Source organism: Eublepharis macularius, chromosome 8, assembly GCF_028583425.1.
Source record: "Eublepharis macularius isolate TG4126 chromosome 8, MPM_Emac_v1.0, whole genome shotgun sequence".
NCBI classification, from domain to species: Eukaryota; Metazoa; Chordata; class Lepidosauria; order Squamata; family Eublepharidae; genus Eublepharis; species Eublepharis macularius.
In genome coordinates this window covers 54,456,631-54,480,389 of record NC_072797.1, presented here as the reverse complement: position 1 = coordinate 54,480,389, position 23,759 = coordinate 54,456,631, and the positions used below count along the sequence as shown (strand labels likewise).

The 23,759-nt window shown below is 38.9% G+C and overlaps 1 protein-coding gene across 1 annotated transcript in view; it reads left to right on the top strand.

The window, feature by feature from the left end:
* Positions 1-23,759, top strand: part of KIAA0825 (KIAA0825 ortholog) — a 514,789-nt gene that overhangs the window by 276,243 nt on the left and 214,787 nt on the right. The window contains exon 19 of the mRNA XM_054987566.1: positions 1,763-1,857. Coding sequence (XP_054843541.1) covers positions 1,763-1,857 — 95 coding nt within the window. The remainder of the gene's footprint in view (positions 1-1,762; positions 1,858-23,759) is intronic.

Below are 23,759 nucleotides of genomic sequence, written 5' to 3'. Positions count from 1 at the left end.
TCTCTTTGTGGGATTAGTTCTGAATCTGGAAAAGTAGTTCTGGTCCTATCTTGTTGTGTCTATGGTAAAAAACAAAACACAAAACTGAATGATTATCTATCATTGAAGGCATTGTCATTGTAGCAGGTGGGACCACTTTTCTGTTTACTTATTGAAGCCAGAGAAAGAGTGAGCAGATGGCTGTTTAGAAGGAAGCAGTCCTCAACGCTTTTCACTACAGAGACCTAGTTAGAGAACAACATGACCTGTCATCTTAGCCACTTTTGTTTTAGAAACTGGGAGGGGGGACAGGGGGTCCACAAGAACTTGGAGCTATACTGGGAAGCCTGATTCTCTTCAAGCCTGGGAATGGTAGATAGGGAAAAGTTGGTGAGTTGAGGAAGGATGAGGTTGGAGACTACACCTACATATCTCTGCTCTCCTCTGCACATCAAAGTTGAGAGGGCTTTTAGCTTCTATTAGTAGCCAATTTCCAGTATTTTACCTATTCCTCATTTTTAGCATCCCTTGTTAATATAAATAAGACATAGAATAGTGGATATGGCTATGTAAATTAAGGTATGATGCTATCTAGATAGGAATGGGTTGTCATTGATTTCCATGGAGTTCAAAAGAACACAATAAATAGTTGTAGTTGGCAGTGCAGTTGGAGAAGGGCAAGATGTACCACTTCTATTACAAACTTGAATGTGGCAAATCTTCCCCTACCTTGGACACTCTGGATATCTTATTGATAGGGATTCCATGTGAGTGGCCATGCAATGTGTACACAGCATGGAAGTATGTTCAGTCAATTTTGACATAATGACAGATTTTGCTATTCTATAATATGGATTAATGTTGTATTTTCACGTATTGGCACTGTATATCCTTATTGTATGCAGAATCATAGATTTGTAGAGTTGAAAAGGACCTTACAGACCATCTCATCCCACCCCCTGCCCAATGCAGGAACAGACTAAAGCATCTCCAACAAGTATTTGTCTAGCTACTCCTTGAAGACTGCCAATGAGGGGGGACCCACCACATCGCTAGGCAGCCAATTGCACTGCTGAATTACTCTTAACATAAAGTTTTTCTTAACGCCAGTACCTTTCTCCTGTAGTTTAAATCCATTATTCTGAGTCCTAGCCTCTGTTGCCAACAAGAACAGCTCCCTTCCCTCCTTTAAGTGATAGCCTTTTAAATACTTAAAGTAATCATGTTTCCCCTCATCCTCCTCTTCTCCAAACTGAACATTCCCAAGTCCCTCAGTCTTCCCTTGTTGGGTGTGGTCTCCAGGTCCCTGATCATACTGGTTGCTCTCCTCTGCACTCGTTCCAATTTATCCAAATCCTTTTTGAAATGAGGCCAGTTCCCAGTTATGTTGAGATTTCCTCTTGATAAACTTTTTGCTGACATTAAAAACGTAAATTGCTACTATAGATAAAAAGTTGACAATTAATTTTGCCTCTGTAACCAAAAGTAAGGCTTTTTGAAAGTAGTTTGGCAAAATGTTGTTTAACAGTTGGAAGAATAACATCTTAAAATTGATTTATCTTTATATAAATAATGGCTACATCCCAAAATGAATTTATAAATTAATTGCTATCTTATTAGAATAAAACCCTTCTTCTGTGGGCATGATTGATGTTATCTGTCTAAGTCCTTGTTCCCAACCCCTCCTCCTCCTTAGTTAGTCTATCACAGCTGGAGCTTTAATTTACAAGTCATATTAACTCTGATTAATAACTAAGAATACCTTCTTCTTGTACATCAACAGTGCACCATTACTGAGTGGAAATGGGATTGGACAAATTTTCTGCTAAGTTGTCCCAGACTAAATAAGATGACCTTGAAGACACTACTGATGCACAGGTAATAGCTTTACAGTATTGTAAGCTTTGTTTTCTGCTTAGATTTCTGTATAGAATTCTTTTATGAGATAAAATACAGGGCAACTTGGAAAAACATTTTAAATAAGTAGATTGAGGGAAGATGAAAATATGGAAGGATTCTTCAGGACTACACAGGAAGTTTTTAAGTGTACATTAAAAGTTCTGAGGGCCTCCTTACTGCAATTATCCATACTGATCAAACAAGCTGGTCTGAAAATTGAGAGACTCTAAACAGTAATAACTGATGCAACATGAGAAGTTGCAGTCAGAAGAACAAATTGTGGGAGCCTTGATGTGCATACATGGATATATTTATATCCTGGTATATAATCTAGAATCATAGGGTTGGAAGGGACCTACAGGGTCACCTAGTCCAACCTCCTGCACAGTACAGGAAATTCACAACTATCTTCCCCCCCACACATACTCCCAGTGACCCCTGTTCAATGCCCAGAAGATGACAAAACACCATCAGGATCCCTAGCCAAACTGGCCCAAGGAAATTGCTACCTGACCCCCAAGGTGGTGATTGGCATTACCTGGGCATGTAAGAAGGAACCACGAGAACTAAGAACTAATATCCTTTCTGATTTTGGTTGTCCTAATAGTCAATTCACATAAAAAACTGGCATGAGAAAAATGTAGATATATTTATAAATGAGTGATCATTTCACTATTGTGCAAAAATCATAACTATACATACATACACACACATACAAACACAAATTATATCTATATGAGAGAAAATGCCCGTGCTAGCTTGTAGAAGCATGTGTATACTGTGGAGGCAACCGAGCAGGGTAAGATGCAGGGCTGAAAGAAAAGAGACAAGGGAGACTTCAGGGGTAAACAGTTCTCTGGACTTATTGCTGACCAAATCATACACTGGCTTCTCCTTTTATTTGTTTAAACCCCCTCAGCTGTCAACAGTCAGAAAAAGGGGAGACATGAGCTTTATCTATCTGGTTGGTAGTGTGAAAGCTTTATGTTCCCTAAAGTGTTCTTATTTATGACCCTACATAAATAATATGGAACTGTATGGTGAGTTATATAGAACTACCTTTGTACAGCTTTATTTTGACTTGACAGGCAACATGCAGATGGAACTGAACAACAAACATTTATTTACAGAAAATAAGGCGTAATACAAAAAAGGTTTAGTGCGGAATAATCAAAATTTACGACTGGCTCTCAACTGCGCTCCCCAGAGGTTATGGATTTTCCCCACTGTGAGTTAACTCATTGACTTGAGCCTTCATTAACCAAACACAGATGGGAGAATTGATTCCTTTTGTTCAAGATAGGGTTCCTCAGCATTTATAGTCGAATGTAACCTTCTAACCAAAGCTTATAAGCTCCCTCAGCATTTATAGTCCAATGTAATGTAACGTTCTAACCAAAGCTTATAGGCTCCTTTAACTTACAGAGATCCTGGTCTTAAAACATGTACACAAAAAGCTGTAATTGACAGGTTGGGTACTTCACAGTGTGCTTGTTTAATTTCACTTAAAACAAGTTTCCTTCTCAAACCTGACCCCAAATCTAACTAAAAACCTGAGTAAGCTTACGCTGTTATTCGCAGCCACCAAAAGTCCTCTCTGAAGGAAAAAGATATTTGTCCTCTTAAACTGAAGCTGGCTCACCCCCTCCCAACCAGCAGAGTTCCAGTGGTTCTGATTGGTGAGCAATCTCTGGGATTTGCATAAGGCTTAAATCACTGAAATTGGTTCAGAACATTCGAGGGTAGGTAGGACTTTGGAGCTAATTGTCACATATGTTAAATATGAGTTCTGCACATATACATTTGCTACAGAGTATGCTGAGGCATGTGGTAAAGATCTGTTGCTTAACAATAAACAGCTTTCTGTTCCAACTGATGAGAATGTAATTCCAGATGGTTAGCCATATTAGTCTGTAGCAGCAAAATAAAACAAAGGTATCTTTAAAGACTAACAACATTAATTCTAATATAAATTTTTATGAGTCAGAGTTCATTTCATCAGATGCACAAGTGTTCATCCTTTAGGAAGATACTTTTATACTAAAAGTTGCAGATAACAGGAGGAGGGATGTTACAATGAGAGGTCTTTTAAAAACAATATACAATCAAAATATTGTGTGCATTGTTAGAGTATGAAATGATCTGGAATGTTGATCTTTGTGTGGGAAGATAGATTACTACTGGAGCAAAACTTGACAAAACTGGAGCAAACAATTCAGTCCTTGGCTTTTGCACATGATTGTGGAAAATTGAGTGGCTTGTATTTAGCAAATACTATTTCCTTTTATAATATATGTATGATGGATGCTGTTGAACAAAGGTGTAGTATTTCTTTCTCAAAACAATAGTTACATAATACTATACTACTTGTAAAACTTTAGTGTTGCTAGCATAAAATAATTCTTTTACCAGTTTAGAGTTGTCATAGAGCAAAACTGAATAAATCATGTATATTTTAATGGATACACAGACAGCATCTGTTATGAATGGTGGCCATATGGAGAGCTATTTTTGGAGGAAATGTTTACATTTATAATGTTTATTGTGTTGTTGACTATCTATATATTCAGAAAATGCTGTTTTAAAATCTTGTTCCATCAACACACTTAAAATCTTTTATTGTCAAGCATTTGTAAAATATATTAGCAAGTTCAATTGAACATGCAAAAGTACCTTTTTATTGCTTTAAAGATGTCTAGTCTGATCAGTTAGTGTAGAAAAAAGAGGTGACAAAGTTTGTTTCCGTTTTTTAAAGAAAAATGAGCTATAAAAAGAGAGACTTTCGTGCTATGAAGACAGTACAGCCAGTTCAAATTATGAATATTATAAAACAAAAGAAACATGTTTACATGTCTTTTTGCCCTAATATGAGCCCCTATATTTTGGCATTAAGCTCTCTGAGCTCGAGTTATTGCAGTGTTGCTTTGGATCTCCTCCAACAATTTATAGAAATGATTCTGACCAAATACCCTGTTGATCATGCTCCAGAATGTCCAACAGTACATAACATTTAGAAAGCATACCTGAGTTTTGATATATTTTCTAGAGTATAGTATTTTCTATATGGTATAGAAAGCCATTTTGCTGTAGTGGTTAAGAGTCCAACAAACAAGGAAGTATGGTAAACAACTATCCCCAAAGGTAAAAGGCCAAAGCCCTCTGTGACTAGGCAATAAACCAACTCATAAAAGCCAGTATGCTTAGTTACAATAGTATGCCTTTGAGGATAGTTGTTTACCGTGATGCCCAGCTCTGCTCAATGAGGTGCCGGCTCCAATCCTTGTTTCGAAACAACATTTTCAAGAACATGCTGTCTTACCGTAATTCTCCAAAGGTGAAATTGCTGTTACTAGTTCATTCAAACACTTCTTAATTCATTTGACCACCTGGGTGTTTGAATGAACTGTAACAGCAATTTCACCTTTGGAGAATCGCGGTAAGGCAGCATGTTCTTGAAAAAGTTGTCTTGAAACAAGGATAGGAACCAGCACCTTGTTGAGTGGAGCTGGGCGGCCAGCATCTCCATAAACCTGTGAAAAGCCGATGAAGAAATTCAACAGCATTTATTGACTAAAGAGCACCTTAGAACTTACCTTGACTGATTGCACCTTGGACTTAGGCTGTATGTGAATGGAACTAGGAAGCACGTTCCTTTTTTTGATAGTGTGAAAATGGAAAAGCATGTACTTTGATGGACTCGTGTGCATTTGTATTTATATGGTAATTACATTGAATTTAGAGGATATAGTTGGGACAGCTGTTTCATGTATATGATCTATTCATTGCACTAAGACACTTTAGGAATATACTTTGTCTTTGGCATACTATTGTAATTAAGCACATTGGGTTTTACAAGTTGGTTTATTGCCTAATCATGGAGGGCTTTGGCTCTTTGCCTTTGGGGCAGTGGTTAAGAGTGGCAGGACTCTAATCTGGAGAACTGGATTTGTTTCCCCACTCCTCCACTTGAAGCCAGCTGGGTGATCTTGAGTCAGTCACAGCACTCTCCAAGCTCTCTCACCCCAACCCACCTCACAGGGTGATTGTTGTTGTGGGGATAATAATAACACACTTTGTAAACCACTCTGACTGGGCATTAAGTTGTCCCAAAGGGCGGAATATCAATTGAATGTTATAAAAAATATCAAAATGGTATTAGATTTTGTCTGTAAGACATTTGTAAAACTAATTTGAGGCGCTACTAACTGACCTTCTCAATGTTCAATACCCACCAAATTTGCAGGGGACATAGTCCTCACTGTCCTCTGAAGACCCCCAAATTTCAGAGAGATTGCACCCTGGGAAAAGCATGATCCATGGGTCTCCCCCTTTCATGTCATTTTCTCTTCAAAGTGGCAAAAACTGGACTGTCTACTGGAAGCTACTTTGAGGGGTTACAAACTGACCTTCCCAATGTCCAATACCCACCAAAGTTGCAGGGGACATAGTCCTCACTGTCCTCTGAAGACCCCCCAAGTTTCAGAGAGATTGCACCCCGGGAAAGGTATGATCTATGGGTCTCCCCCTTTAATGTCATTTTCTCTTCAAAGTGGCAAAAACTGGACTGTCTACTGGAAGCTACTTTGAGGGGTTACAAGCCAGAAGGAAAGCCAGAAGGAGTTCAGACAGATTTCAGACAGTCCATGCCTATGTTGCCAGGGGAATTGATTGAAAGGCACCAGACTGTCTGGCTTTACGAAGGGCTGACTAACGCCACGAAGAGGGCTTGGAACAAACACATGTTCACCGGGAATGGGGCCTCACAAATAGAGATGGGCACGAACAGCAATATGAACAAAAAAAAGCCACGAACAGCCCATTCTGCAGTTCAAGAACAAGCTGTTCGTGAGGCCCCATTCTAAACGAACAGGTGGTCGTTGCAAGCCTTGTTCATTGCTGTTCATCAAGCCAGACAGTCTGGCACCTGCAATCAATTCCCTTGGCAACTTAGGCAGGGATTGTCTGTCTAAACTCCTGCTGTTGCCCTGGAAACCCCAATCTAAGCCCAATTTAGCTTGATAGGCAGGTCTTCCTTTCAAGTGTGGAGCTCCACATTTGTTACAGGGGAGCAAAGAGTAGAGGGGAGGGGGGCTCCCAGCTCTGGCTTTGCAGACAGTGGAGAGGGAGAGACACATCTGCTGTTGGCATTTACTTGTTAATCTGTGCTACTTTGTAATTTATTGTATGCTTTATATTAATAAAATTCTGTTTAATTTTTTTTTTAAGTTCCAGGGCTGCTGCCAGGCTCTGGGCCACGCTATTATTTATTATTGGTACCTTTCCTGGTGCCTGCTCAGGTCATGTTTCTGGGAGTGGTACAGTAGGGATCTTGACCAAACTTAGATGATGGCTAGAGGAGAGCCTGCTGGCCCCCATGAACATCCAACCACGAACATGTTCATGAACAGGTCATATTTGTAAGTGTTTGTGAGTCCCTGTTCGTAGATGGCAACGAACAACGAACATCATGTTTGGGGTTTTTTCTGTTCATGCCCATCTCTACTCACGAACAGCTTGCTCGCGAACAGCGGATTGGGCTGTTCGTGGCTTTTTTTTTGGTTTGTATTGCTGTTTGTGCCCATCTCTAGTCTCAAGTCCCACATTGCCATGGATCTGGGGTTGCCAATTCCAGATTTGAAAGTTCCTGGAGATTTTGGGGTAAGGATATGGGGTTTACCAGTAGGAGGGAAGAGAAAATAGTGTCAGGAGGGTTAAAGGCAAAAGCAAGGTGCCTCTTACAAGTCCTTGCAGATTCACCACCATGCTGCTGGGTCAAGTGTTTGGCACTGCACAACTTGGCCACAGTTTTTCCAGGTAGAAGCTGCCAGGAAGAGGGGACAGAATGTTGAAGTTGTTGGGGGTGCGGACAAAGGTAGGATGACTGGTAAGGAGGAAGGAGAGAAAGAAACAGGAAAAAGGGCGAACCTATGGGGGCTGTTAGGGAAGTGAAAGAGGAAATACTAGGGGAAGGGAAAATGAGATGCCCCCTATCTATGACAATTATTAGAGTAATGCCTTTGACGTCACTTAAAGGTTTTCACCAGAAGTGACATCCCAGTGCACATTTCTCTTTTCTCTCCTACTGTCTGGAGGAAAGCTGTAGGAGGACTGCAGCTGAATATGGGAGAATGCCTGCAACAAACCACCATTTTCATGCGGCAAAATCTTCTGTTGTAGGTTCTTCATCTTATATAGTAAAAAAAGAAGTCACTATTGTAATTCTTAAGGTTTGCAATATGAAATATTTCATTGAGGCAAGCTTTTTTATTAGTCTCTATAGATTGACAGGTTATGACAAAACTGTATTCATGTTGCTTGAATACATCCTTTGTCTAGTTTTACATGCTTTTTGACTTGTCTAGAAAATGACATATTGAGGTTTTCATTTGCTTTAACCAGGTGTGGTTTTCTGTACAGAAGATAGCTGGGTAGCACTGCAGTTGAAAGTGAATGAACCAGTGAAGCTTGGAAGGGCCATGGCCCTTCTTCAGATGGTAGCAATAAGTTGAAAGACTCATTAATCAACAGTAGAATCACAGGTGTAGTTTTCCTACATATTGCCAGCAGACTGTGAAAGTCATATTCAACATACTGTACTGTCAAAGTGGAGCCACAAACACTCTAAAACTGTTTTCCCTGTTGCTTTTAGTTTAAAAAATCTGGCTTTTAAGGAGCGCATAGGGAAAGTAAGAGTATGTACTTTTTCAGAGAGTAATTGTCTCTCCCCCTTGATACTGTTTTCAGTTGTGCAAGTTACAATAGTGGAATATTATTAACATGCACTTACTGATTATAATTTTGTGTGTGTAATGGTTCTTAGTGTGTATTCACCTCAAAGGCTCCTGGTGAGTTTTTACAGTGAATAAAGACATTTTTGCTAAAAATTCAATTTTGTGTTGTTGCTGAATTTTAGTATGCTTTAAACCACTGCAAGCATCCAAGTATGGAAAACGAACTTGCCAAAAATCAATTGCAGTCTTCTATTTACAAGTATTATAGATGAAATGTTATGGGCAAGCTGAGATGCTAATGGAAAGGTAGTGCCTATACTTCTACACATTCAGTGAAAGAGAGAAATTTTGCTATTGTGCCTATTGATTTGGGCACAATGAGACTCAACCAAAGGCAAAAGATACAGGGGATCCCATTGCACCTAGTGATAGCATCGTGTGTGTGTGTGTGTGTGTGTGTGTGTGTGTGTGGTGCCCTCAAGTCATAGCTGACTTATGGTGACCCCTGGTGGGGTTTTCATGGCAAGTGACTATCAGAGGTGGTTTGTGTATGCAGTGAAAAACAGAATGCTTACTCATAGCCTTTGCTGGTCCAAAGCCATTATTATTAGTATTGTAGAGAGTGGAACTGTCTTTTTCTGTTCTCTTTTTGGATGTTTTTTGTTGTTATTGTTTTAATTAGTTTTATGATGAATGTATTTTATTTTATGGATGTTGTGAGCTGCCCTGAGCCCATTTGTGGAGAGGGCGGAGTATAAATCAAATCAAATAAATAATTCAGTAATTGCACCTTTTAAAGAAGTTGTACTCCAAAATAGTATGGAAATTATCTTTTTAATAGTATTGATAAAGAACCTTACAACTACTTATATGCGACCAGATATATACCAGTAAAGTGTTAATGAAATTAACACTAAAAAGACATAATAACTTCTACTGAAATAATTATATGCGTAATTTAACAATACATTTGCTTAAATACTGAAAGCGTTTATATGATATAAAGGTAAGCTCATCCTAATCCTGTGCAGAATCAAAGTCATTTCTGTTGTTTCTCAAGTGCAAAGAAATCATTTTGAATGTGGAATGTGTCTACTAAAAGGTAAAATTTCTTTATCATTGTTTCCACTTTTAAATAATGAATTTAATATTATTCCACTTGCTGATATTTTTTCTTTCCCCTCTCCCCTGAAACTAGCATTTAGCATAGTTACTTTAACATACATACTTTTCTCGTCAACTTAACATTTACTTTAGATACTATTATACATGTGGAAAATATTACAACAAAATAGTTCAGAATTTTAGTATAAGTTGGTTTTATAAAAAGTTGTTTTTGTAAGTTGTGAGTTGTAAGATAGTGCCTTAACATAGTAGAATTTTAATTTTTAAAAATGTATTCAGCTTATTTATATCCTGCCTTCTCATGGTGGATTACAGAGTACAGAAAAAGAAAATCATATAGTATAGATCACTGAATGCAATAGGACTAGGAGTACAAAACTGAATGATAATGAGAGCAGCAATGTGAATGTGAAGTATAATGTATACAATGCAGTAGGAACTAGGAATACAAAATTAAATATCTGCTGATCATCAAATTGCTCAGACTGGCCTCAAAATACAAACCACAATCCACATAATACATTTTATTAGGACCAACCAAAATGACACAAAATGGTGTGAAAGCTTAGAGTGATCCAGAACTCTTCCAAAGATTGGACATTACAAAATATGACATCTACTATTAGTGCTATCCATGGTTGTTGAATAAGCCATATGGTTGGATTGGTTTATCCAGCTCTGCCTCCACCCCTAACAGAATTTACCATGGTTAGGTACTAAATATGCACGGCAAGAATCACCATATTTTAACATTAACTTTTCATTGAAAGCTCACAACCAAAACACAAAGAAGTACAAGTATGCCTTCACCTAACAAAAACAACAATAAGTCAAAGTTTTCAAGGAATACATACTCCACATTTTTGTATTTCTAACTCTGAAAAAGGTTTGTTGTAGGATAAAGGTGCATGGTTTTAAAAAAACATGCAAGAAGTCATTACAGTCTAAATGCTACACATCATATTTATTTCATGCTTATAAAAATGTAATAATCTTTACTTGCATAGTATCTAAATGTTAGTTTTAGGATTCTGAAGGTACCCTGCCTCAGCTCAATCAGAAATGACACATATGGAGTTGCATGCATAGAACCTGTCTGGCTACCAAAGCTCATTCAAGATCATGCAGAATGAAATGGTTCACCCATGAAAGACTCTTGAATTACCCTAATGAAGACAAGTGCATTATTTCCCAGAGACAGTAGGAATACAAGATTTGGGTCCAGTAGCACCTTGGAGACCAGCTAGATTTCCAGGGTACGAGCTTCAAGAGTCAAAGCTCCCTTTGTCCAATACTGACAAGAAGAGCTTTGACTCTCAAAACTTCATACTCTAGAAATCTAGTTGGTCTCCAAGGTCTAACCTTGGATTATAGTCAGAGAATTTAATACATTTATATTAACTGTGGATGATATGTTGTATGTATTCAAGAGCCTACCAAGTAAAAGCTTTCAACCTACTGCTTCAGCATATTCTGTCTGAAGACAGTTTATTTAAAGTGTAAGTGAAACCTGGAATATACTTCCCTGTCACTAAAAGTAAAGAGCAGGAGAAAGAAGTAAATAAGCAGGAAGAGAAAAGAGAGAACTTGGGCAAAATGAATAAACTTATCATGAATCTTTCTTTAAAAAAACCCAGTTTCATTACTATATTTTCCTTGTCATGGCAATATTCAGGTAATTGGGTTGCACGAATATACATAAAACCAGGGCTTTTTTTCAGCCGAAATGCCATGGAACAGCATTCAGGTACCTCTTGAAAGTGATCACATGTCTGGTGGCACTGCCCCTTTCCTCCCCGATCAGCCCATGTTGCAGCTTTCAAACCTGGCAGGTGTTTTCCACTGTGTCATGTCTGCATACCATTCATCTATGCCATTCATATGTTCCCTGTATTGATTTGATCATACTGTGTACCTGTATGCACTCATATTATACTCATGAACTGTAGCTAGTATATTCATGCCATCTCTGGCTTGCCTGAAAACGAAAGCAGTATTGCTGAGGTTGTTATCTCTGAGCCTGCTTGTTGACCTTGTACTGTAACTCTTAGCAAGAGACAGAGGGAGTTGAATTCCTTGTAATCTTCTGGCTTTCTCTGGCCAGACAAAGCTATTGTGTTTCTCAAGAGAATTGGGATTTTCGCGCCTTGTTGCTAACTGCCCCAGGGGAGCGGGGAATCCTGCTCTTTATATCAAAGTGCATATGCATGTATTTTCATTCCTGCCAACCTACTCATCTTTGGAAGTACCTGTGAACTTAATGGATCTCTATAATAAAACCTTTTCATCCAAGACCCCGGAGTGCTTGTTGTGAGAGGGTTTGGGGATCTATCTGTCATGGACTGCCATCCCTAGAACTGACACACTGACAGAAGGGGGATTCCCATCTCATCAGCTGAAAAAAGCTGTTTTAAAAAGCCAGTAGGTTTTTCAGCAGAGCGGGGAGAGAGGAGGGACCCCCTCCTCCCCTCACATGAAAAAAGCAGCAGGTCATTTGAAAGCAGTAATACTTTTCTTGCAAGAAAAGCGTTACTTCTTTTGAAGCCAGTCGATTTTTTTCCACTGACGGAAGGGGGATTCCCCTCCTATCAGCTGAAAAAAGCTGTTTTAAAATGCTGGCAGCTTTTTCAGCTGAGGGGAAAGGGACGAGGTATCCCCTCCTGCTCCTCCCCTTGGCTGAAAAAAGTAGGGGCATTTGAAAGTAGCAACATTTTTCTTGCCACTCAAGAAAACTGTTGCTGCTTTCAAAGCCTGCAGTTTTTTCAACTGACAGGAGGGGGATTCCCCTATTATCAGCTGAAAAGTGGCTGGCTTTTTAAAGCAACACTTTTGTTGCCATTTGCAAATGGCAAGAAAAGTGCTGCTTTGAGCTTCGGTGTGCTCCATAAAGATTTCCGAATCATTAAGGAGCATACCGAAGCATTTAAATACACAAATCCCTAAGCAGCTTGCCGCTTGAGAGATTCACCACCTCTTTTCCCGGAAAAAAGCTCTGCATAAAACTAGATGACTACCCATTCTGTTATGCTTGGTATAGAGGCATGATGTGGCAACGTGTAAAATTTGCCCTCGATATATGCCAAGGGCCAAGACTGAAAGCGACTCTCTGAGAGAAGACCCAATTTGCCCGTACTCAGAAAGGTGCCTTTTCACCTGTTCCACTGGCTTCTGAAAACAAAGCCCCAGTTCTGAGGACTCTGTCTCCTCATTAGCGGGCTTCTTCTTTAACTTGGTCTCTGATCTCCCTCTTGGGTGAGGAAGTCATGGATTTGGGGGGGGGTCTCTGTAGACGTCCTATCATGCTCAGTTCTGAAGTATCATATGTAACTCCATCCCTATCTCCAATGCCACACCACAGTCATTTGCCATAAAGTAGTAGGGGGCATGGGCACAGTTCAGATTCAGGGTATGGCTCTCTGGCTTTGACATACGCTTGGCCTTATTCTCCTTTCAATCCGTGGATGGAAGGCCTGTTTCCTTTAATCATGGGCCAGCCTTACAGCATCAGCTGATGAGCCACCTGTACTGGCTGCCAGGCTTCAGTATCAGGTTACAGCGTCTCTTCCAGTTACTCAGAATAACAAGGCCAGGGGAAGTTTCATAGTCAGGTCATCCAAGCTGTGGTCAGGTCTTCCAGCAATCAGTTTCTTAAAATAACAAGCCAGAGAGGGAGTATCCGAAATTCAGAGTTGTTCAGGCTGAGGTCAGGTCTTCCAGTAATCGATCACATAGTGTCAGCAAGTCAGTGTCTCGATGTACACATTGCGTCCATGCCCAAAAGCATCTCTCTGGAGGCTTTATAGTCTGCATGCCCATACATCATGCACCCAGCCAGCTTCTCAGGCACAGTCCTATAAAGACTCAGAGCCAAGCTACAAGTGACACCTTTCACAGGTTGGACACTTGTCAGCTACCCTCAAGTTTTGATGGGAAATGTAGGCATCCTGGTTTTACAGCTTGGCTCTTCATTACAGCTGCAAGACCAGGATACCTACATTTCCCATCAAAACTTGAGGGAATCTGACAAGTGTCCAACCTGTGTCAGGCGTCACTTGAAGCTTGGCTCTCATCTTCACTGTCAGCAGGCAGCTGCCTTTGAGCCATCAAACGTGCACTGTGCCTTTTTGCTTGTAATTCTGCCCTTAGTCTGCATCTACGGCGTCCCAGAGATACTGGTGATCCTGGAGGGCTGGGAGCGGCTAGCTGGCCGTCACCTGCTGGGCCAGAGCTGGAGGATGGAGTTGCTTTTGACACCGCTCTCGCTGTAGGTCCTGGCATACCTATGCCTCATCCTCCTGCTTGTTTGCTCCTGTTTACCCTGGGCTGGTTACGTAGGGCCCCTCGTCCTCTGAGGAGCCTCACTGTTGCTGAGCCCTGGCTGCACCATGACACCACCAGCCATCAGCTGATGAGCCATTGTGGTGCATGTCCTGGTAACATCTAGATTATGACAACGTGCTCTGTGTGGGGCTGCTCTTGAAGACTGTCCAGAAGATACAGTTAGTACAGAATGCTGCAGCCAGAATGTTGACTGCAGTGGGTCAAAGAGACCATATCACTCTATAATCTTTTCCCATCTACACTGGCTCCCAATCTGTTTTGGGGCCCAATTCAATTGCTGATATTTACTTTTAAAACCATATATGGCTTGTGGCCAGCATGCCTTAAGGATTGCCTTCTCCTCTATGAGTTTACCCATCCACTCCAGTCATCTTTGGAGTCCTTGTTTCAGGTGCCCTGCCACCTGAGGCTAGATGAATGGCAACCTGAGAAAAGGCCTTCTCGGTCATGGTACCAAAACTTTGGAACCCTCCCTTGGATGATTTGTCTGTCTCCCTCTGTCGTTGTCTTCTGTTAGCAGGTAAAGACTTTTCTTTTTTGTTCAGTGTACCCCTAGTAAGCTCTTATCGGCTCTCTGGTTGTGTTTTTACTGTATTGTTAAATATATGTCGTTTAAATATTTTTAATGCCCTGATGTTCTCCACCTTAAGGACCCTATTTGGGAGAAAAGGTGGTATATAAATGTTTTAAATAAATAAACAAAAACATTCCAATTCCACAAAGTCCCTCGTTTATCACGTAAACAGGATTTTTGATGTCTCAAGGAACCACTCTGTTCCAAGATCCTTAAAACTTACTCATTCTGTCATTTGGAATAATATTACTGATAAGTGTTAGGTTTTGCCTATAATTTCATCTGGTTATTACTTAGAGTTTTTAGAGATTCCCCCAGTTAACAATCCCCCCCCCAAATCAGGGGCTGTAGAGGGCCCTTGAATTATTAGAAGAGTAGCATATTGTTAAACTGCACTAGAGCTTACAGCAAGCTGTTGTGGGTAGAGCATGGTAGAGTGCAGTGGCTACTGGTGGAGAGGCTGGAATAGAATTAGAGATCCCAGTTCTCTAGGAACGTGGGAGGTATGGTGGTGGGGCAAGGTATTGTAAAGGAAGGATGCAGAGATATAGCATGGTTCAGTGTCCTTCCAATCTGTGCCCCATCCCAAGATATGTTGGTTGTGGGACTAGGAATAAAAGCCTATTGTTATGGAATGCCAGGCCCATTAATAATAAGACCAGAACATTTGCGGTGAATAATATGGACCTGATGTATTGTCGAAGGCTTTCACGGCCGGAGAACGATGGTTGTTGGGGGTTTTCCGGGCTGTATTGCCGTGGTCTTGGCATTGTAGTTCCTGACGTTTCGCCAGCAGCTGTGGCTGGCATCTTCAGAGGTGTAGCACCAAAAGACAGAGATCTCTCAGTGTCACAGTGTGGAAAAGATGTAGGTCATTGTTATCTACTCAGGAGGGGTGGGGTTGAGCTGAGTCATTCTGTAAGAGTTTCCCAGGGTGTGGAATGCTAATGGCGGGAGGCTTCACTGTAACCTGAGGAGGTTCTTTTGCATATGGATTGGTGCTTGATGTGCTAATCTTCTCTGCAGGGCTATTGTCGGGTGTGGAGTGTTTTGTTGGCCTGGTGTTTTTCAGAACTGGAGCCCATGCTCTGTTCATTCTTAAGGTTTCTTCTTTCCTGTTGAAGTTTTGCTTATGCTTGTGAATTTCAATGGCTTCCCTGTGCAGTCTGACAAAGTAGTTGGAAGTGTTGTCCAGTATTTTGGTGTCCTGGAATAAGATACTGTGCCCTGTTTGAGTTAGGCTATGTTCAGCCACTGCTGATTTTTCAGGCTGTCCAAGTCTGCAGTGTCTTTCAAGAATAAAAGAACATGAAAGATACAGTGATGGAATTGGAGACCCCTTGGCTGTCTTCTGGGCCTGTTTTAGATCACTTCAGTTGACTCATCCTGGATGAGACTGACAGGGTCCTGGGAGAGTTAGGCCTACCACCTGCCTCCTGAACCCCTATCCTTCATGGCTGGTGAAAGCCAGCGCTGACGAACTTTGAGATCCACTGGAGGCCATTGTTAATCTGTCTCTGAGCTCTGGGATCTTCCTGGAGCCTTGAAGGAGGCAGTCATGAGACCTCTCCTGAAAAAAAATCTTTGGACCCCACTGACCTGTCCATTTACTGCCCAGCGTTAAACCTCTCATTTCTGGGTCAGATGATTGAGCTGGTGGTGGCAGAACAACTGTAGGCATTCCTGAAAGATGCCTCTATCTTGGATCCATTTCAGTCTGGCTTCCTCCCAGGATATAGAACGAAGATGGCATTGGTTGCCCTGACCGGAGATCTTCATAGACAGATCGGCGCTGCTGGTGTTGCTGGATCTCACTGCAGCATTCGATACAGTTGACGATATGTTGTTGACCCACCACCTTGCCAATGTGGGGATATGTGGGACAGCTTTACAGTGGCTGATCTCTTTTCTCCACGATCGAGTACAGAGGGTGGTGCTTGGGGAGCAGATGTCACCACTCTACCCATTGGCATGCAACATCCCTCCGGGGGTAATACCCTCTCCAATGTTATTTAACATTTACATGTGCTCCCTCATCCAGCTGGCTCAGAGTTTCAGTTTGGGGTGTCATCAATATATCAGCTGTTAGATGGTCGATCAGATACCATGCCGGTATTGGTTGAGTATTAATGTTGTGTACTCATTTTAAATCTAAATAGTTTTAAATCTAAACTGTCTCTCCCTCCTGCCCTGCTGTGAACTCTCTGGAATCTTAGTCTCTGGGGGGTCTCCAGTAGTGGCATGGAGAGAACTGATGGAATAGCATCCCTCCTCCCAGTCATGATGATTTTGGTGGGAAAACACCAAAGGGAGGAGGGGCACTCCTAGTCTTCTAGAAAGTTCTGGAAATCTTCTCAATGGCTGGCTTGCATGTGCGCAATCCCAGGCTGTGCCTGCATGGAAGACTACTCAATGAACAACAGTTATTTGCTTTTTGAATATTGTCCCTTTATTAAGAAGAGAATTTTTGGTTTGCAGCTATAGATTTACTCAACATGTATTTTTATGTCTCAATAAACTACGTAACCTGTAGTTTGACTTTTCTCCACACTTCTGACAGAAATTTGAAATTCCAAGTCTTAAAAATATACTAAAAATTTATTTCTACCGAATGTTCTTTTTTTGAATTGGTATAAGAAATCCTTGTTTCAGACTTCAGGTAGCCAGCTTCCAGCCCATAATTGTATTATTATAGTTACTTTATCACTTAATTGCAGTCATTATTTCACAGCTCCTATCCATTTCACTAAAGCCTCCAAAGGAGAAATGCTTTAAAATTTAACTTTTAACTGCAACTATTACTTATTGTTAACCTTCATTATAAATTAAAAATTACATAGATGCCCAGATTACAGGAACCATACATTGATAGGCAACATGAGTAATTTGGGCTGTCCTTCTGATAATATCAGAATATACCATATACACTAACCCTGATTGAATGCAAACCAAGTTCTGCCCAAATCAGAGCTGCAGGGATGCATTTTGGATGGATTCCAGTTTTGTGACCAGGTGATCATTCTAGCCGCAAACCTTTATTCTGAGAAGAAGATGCAGGACAGCCTTGCTCTGGTATAATTTCAAAACTGGGTTGATCTAGAAACATCTTCGTGCTGTAAAGTTTCAGGATAGCACCTATAGTTCTTAAATCTGTAGATCTAGTAACTGCCAGAAGAACATTCCAAGACAGAGTTTTACTAAAGGTTATCCCAACATATGAAAGATGCTACATTGATCTATTGGAGTACCATCTATTGTCCACTTAAATTTACAATGCCTTTTTCTAAAGACTATCACTTTGGTTGTAACATAGTAAATATTTAAGGCCTGTTCTCTGCAGAAATTGCCTAGCTTTTGTAGAAATTTTTGATTTATTTCCATTATAATACTTTTATTAAAATTGTTCTTAGTAGACTTATACATTAAAGCCCTAGAATTGTAAGAATATAGCTATTCAACATTAATTTCAGCAAATGTCTTTTGCAAAGAATATAGAATGTTGATAATTAGAGTCAGAACAAGTGGGGACCTGCAAGGAATTGCAGGTGGGATCTCATTTCCTCCTCCTCCACTTTTTTGCCTCTCTTCCTTCCCTTGGATGACCCTGTAGCTTCTCCCCTTTTCCTGCTTACTTGCCTCCTTTCCACCCACTAGCCAACCTACCTCTATCTGCTATCTTCACCTTTCCCTTCTTTCCTCCCCTTGGCAGCCACTATCCAGGAAAACTATGGTCCAGTTGCATAGTGCTGTCCACAGGCCTGGGCCCAGTTGCATAGTAGTCCACCTTTCTCCACAATGGGGACTGAAAGCAGCACACATCATTCTCCTTTCCTCCTTTTATCCTCAAAGCAACCCTGTGAAGCAAGTTAGGCTGAGTGTGTGAGTGTGGCTGAACCAAGGTTACTCCAAGAGCTTCTATGGCAAAGGAGGATTCAGATCTGGATGTCCCAGATCCTGATCTGAAACTCTAACTACAGGTTTTTGTGAGGTTGCTGCTGTTGAACAGTAGTGAGCAGCTGGATCTGGGTGAGTCACGCAAGTCGCATGGTAGCAAATTGCATGGTGTTTGCTTGTAGGCTTGGCCTCAATGAATCCTTCCTCAAAGGCCAAAATGGCCCTGGAAAAGGTCTCGCCCCTTTCCCCTGCCTTTATTGACAGAAATCAAGGCTTGAAGGCAGGCAGTATTGTTGTTGCCTAGCAACAGCCACTTAGGGCATTTGTTTCTTAAAGCTACAGGTGCTATTTTCTGTAATTTTGGGGTTAAAAACCCAATGGTTTTTTAAAAAAAGATTTCAGATTTTTCTATAAACTTGAGGTGTTTTTCAGGTTTCTAGAAATATCTGTCTTGTCAGTTCATGGCTCTATTCTCTGGATTAAAGTATCCACAGATATGGCCATGTTGAGAATTAGATATACTAATTATGTAAATGTTATTCTATTCCATAGAAAACTGTCCCAATATATTTTAAATTAAATAAGCAATCTTAAAACATCAGCAATATTACATTTTGTAGCAGACAATGTTTGTCAGTGTAGTCACTATTCTGAATCTTTTTCTATAACGATCAGGTGAAAATGTTACTTTTACATGTATATATCTAAAAGGACTATAAAAAAGAACAACATATTTAGTGCCATTTCTGTTTTGCACATCACACCAGCAATGTAATACTTTAGTACACCGTCAGTAACGTATAAGAACTTAGAATGGCTGAAGAGTTACTTCATTCATGTTTTGCTTTGTATTGGTATCAACAAAATTGTGGTATCAGTTTCGTTGTCATTTAATTTTGCATACTTTGTTTCAGTCTTTGGAATTTGCACGGGACACTTTTACTGGTTTTTTTTTCTATAGTAAAAACTTTTAAATGTGTGGGAATATTAGATGAGGATCTTTTTTATATTTAAATGAATGAGCTTTCTGTCTAGCAAGTGTCTCATTGTCACAATGTCACTACATCTCAAGATTTGACCTTTTGCACCATATGGATTCATGATAGTCTACGTATTTTTACAGACCAGATTGCTTTTGTCCCCCCGCTAGAGGGTATCAAAGCCTTTTGGACAGGAATTTTAAGTACCGATAGATTTGTAAAAACAAAACTAATTTTTTTTCATATACTGTGCACCGCCAGATGTCGCAAAGGCTTCATTGATGAAGTATTTTCTATCCAAAATGTGGCATTACTAGTATTGTGTTTGAGGGGCCATAACAGGTCACTAGATTGTCCTTCAAACATTTGATTTACACATTGACGAATAGGTCAAGATGAGAGGATAACTACATGTCTGACATGGATGTTACTACTATTTAGACAACTGATGCAGTTACGTTAGTCTGTGGAATCCTGGGTTTCAGAGCAATAACTTTGCTTCCCCTTTTAAAAAAATTTTCAATCATACCCAATAATTTGAAAACAAAAACCACTTTACCACTTTTGGAATGAGATCTTTTACAGATTCATAATAAGAATTTTATTTTTCCTGGCAATTATTAGCCACATTTTAAAAAAAGATCTAGAATAATGAGAAGTACTGCAGAATAAATTTCAGTGGAGCTCAACAGTATGCATAAATTCAAAAAGCAGAATTTGAGAACAAGAATTTGATTGATTTTTTTTTTATTGGAACAGAAAGATAAAGTGATTTTCCTTATTGAAAGAAAATATGGTGTTTTTCAACATGTCTCCAGAATGAATGGGATGCCTGTCAAAATCTGAGCAACACATTACATCTTTTAGAAGGAGAATTAACATAAGTATATCAGTTAGTTTATGGATCAAATTTTATTCTTGTCAGTTTTATTCAGAATGTCATAAACTTTATATTGTAAAGTTAGTATTATTATCTTGCGTTCTAAAAAAAACTACTATTCACTGAAATTCATTGTACATTTAAAAATATGTTTAGCTGAATAAATGCAAGTTCAGCCAATTATGTCCAAAATATATATTCATGTGCATCTCTTCATCAAATCCCAGGCAATTTTAAGTACTTAAAATGCATTATTGAACAGGTTACTTCCTCTGTGTTAGTGTTTAATGGGCTCTGCTTTCATATACAGTAGCTGTCAAGATAAACCATGATACACTTGAACTCAATTATGATTTCTTAAAAAATAAGATAAAGTAAGTAAGTATCGTAATTTATAAGTTTCATAATAAAAGCTTTATGACAAGCTTTGTAATCTTATGTCATTAAAATCTATGATTTACTTATGAGTTCATATGCTTATATGAAATCCGCAGCAAAATTTGCTTTCAGAAAACAAAAACAGTGAAATTCAAATAACACTTGAAACATTTGAAAAAATATGAGTCCATATGGGAGATGAGGTCTTTCATGTCTCGAGTTCTTTAAGGCTTTTTAGTTTTAAAGTCAACTCTTTGAATTGTACCCTACCCTAAAACAAAATGGAAGCCAGTCAATATCTTTTAATACTGGTGTAATAGGCTCAGACAAGTGGATCCCTGTTAACAAGCAAGCTGCCTTAATCTACATAATGGATTGCAGTAATCCAAGATGGATGTTACTAGAGCATAAATAGTTAGCTATTTCTGTCCAATAGGGGTACCAGGTGGAACAACACAGCTGGTAATATGAACTTTTTCCATGGATGCCTTTTAGACATCCGAAGTCAAGGCCAGATACAATACTGCCTACAAGCTGTGAACCTCATCTTTAAGGGGAACTTCAATCTTTATTTTGTTTGACCACATATTAATATTCCTAGTCAAGATAATTGGAGTTATATTACTGACATATTAGAAAGTGTGTGTACAAACACACATTTATTTACTTACTTATAGTCCGTCTTTCTCACTGAGACTCAAGGTAGATTACCCAGTGTCAGTTAATGCAATAAACAGCTGGGACATTGAATAAACAATGAAATAGGGTACAGATTTCATAGCAGAAATTAAATACGGAGCTGGAACAATGCTGAAGCAAAGCATAAGCAATTTAACATGATACTTAGTCATATTGTATATATATGTGTGTTAAAAAGTGTGCTCTTTTCAGTATATGCAGATGATGCAGCAACAGTCAATAGTATGGTAATAGTTAACTGGTAATTCATTAGATTTTAAAAAGGGAAATAGTAGAAAATTCTGACATTAAATGTAATATTGAGTGCCTTCAATATACCTCCAAATGTCATTCTCATTTCTGCTGTTTATATGTAAATAGTTACTGTGCCTTGTGTGTAAATATCAAAACTAATTCTTGTTTAACATTTCCTTTTGGGACTTCTAAAATTTTAGGAATCAATATTCACTAAGTTTCTGACAGTGTTTAAATAGATTATATATGTGTATGTATATTTAATACAGAAAATATACAGAGATACATAAAAGTATATTTACATTGGAGCAGCACTCAGTACTAAAAAGTACAATCCTAACAGAGTTACACCCACCTAAGTCCATTGAAGTCAGTCTTCTTAGAAAGGTGTAACGTTGCTTAAAATGTAAATGTTAATTATCTGTTAATTTAGGTATTTGTTAATTTAAAACAGTATCATGTACTATCTGTAAACATAGTATTTTATGTTTACATATGAAATCTTGTTCTTGTTTAGTCATTCATGAATAGAGTTTCATAAACACACATATACATATGAAAACTCGGTTGTGTTTTGTTCTGAGGCCTTATGTGTACTTAACTGGTAATTTAACAATCAAGTTGCAAAATTTGCATTAGAATAGATGATCTTTAAATTCATTTAATGGTGATAGTGGTGCAGGAACAATCCATTCTAAATATTAATGGTATTGAAACAGAGCATATGTTGTACAATTTTAAATATAATATATAAATATAATTTGGCATGGATAAAGGACTAACCTTTTTTAACAAAGCATGGCAAATGTAATCACCAAATACAATACATCGTAATCACCAAAGTTAGAGCAGAAATCAGCAAATTTAAAAATTCATATAAAATCTTTCCCAAGTTTGGGTAATGTTATAGTTGGTCATATATGACATTATTTTAAAATAGATTTATCTAGAATATATTGCATTGCTTCAAGTATACTCGTCTGCTATGTCTTTATAAAAATATTGATCAGTGTAAACCTTAATAATAGCTTTTTAATGGTAATTGTGTGTATTCATCAGGGCTGCAGAATTTCAAGACGTTAATCCTGTATTATAACAATGACTAATAAACTTCACTCCAATGCACACTTACCTGAGAGTAAGTCCCACTGAGCTCAGTGAGGTTTACTTCTGAGTAAACATCCATGAGATTGGTCTGTAAATCAGATTCATGTGGAATATTTGCTAGAATATGCATTTAACACTAATGACAAAGAATATTTATTTTCTGAAAAGCGATTGTAGGTTTTATTCTTAAAACTCATATCCAATTATAAAAGATTGCATTCTTTTATCTCTCAGAAGGGCATACTGCATCACATCATATTTGGTTATTTCGTTCTATAATATTGTTACCTTGTTTGAAACACATGGTCTCTCTTGATATACAAGAAAAAAACTGAATCCATTTCAATAAATTAATAGGGATGAGAATCCCAGTCCATCCTTCTTTTCAGAGGTTCGCATACATTGTAATGAAATGCATTAGGAGTTTTTTTCACTTGAAATCCAAATGAGACCCATTTTGGCTCACACCCTTGACAGTCTCTTTTATAAGCACTGCTGTCTCCTGTTCATGTGTGGGCTTAGTAAAAGGCTTCCTTTGTAAGATGCACAGAGACAATATAATGCCACGAAAGACGAAGGTGTCAAAACACAAAGTTAGAAGCAATCTAATCAATGCCTCCCGATTTTGCCTTTGAAAGCTCTCTTCATTAAAACTCTTTTAATTATAAGGCTTATCTGGAAGTAGAGCTGTTACTTAATATTTTCCAGTGTCATTCTTCGGACAGTCATTTGCACCTTTTAAATATATTTCCAATATTCATTGTTTAGTAAATTGGATGCCTTATTAGCATGGTTGTAGTAAAATGACTTCCATTACAATCATTTAAGGTGATGAGATACAAACATTTGGTACTGATCCCCCTCTTCTCGCAAAAGTTGAAGAGCTTTTAAACTATACTGGAATAAAAACATAGTGCAAACAGTATTTCTAAGCTAGC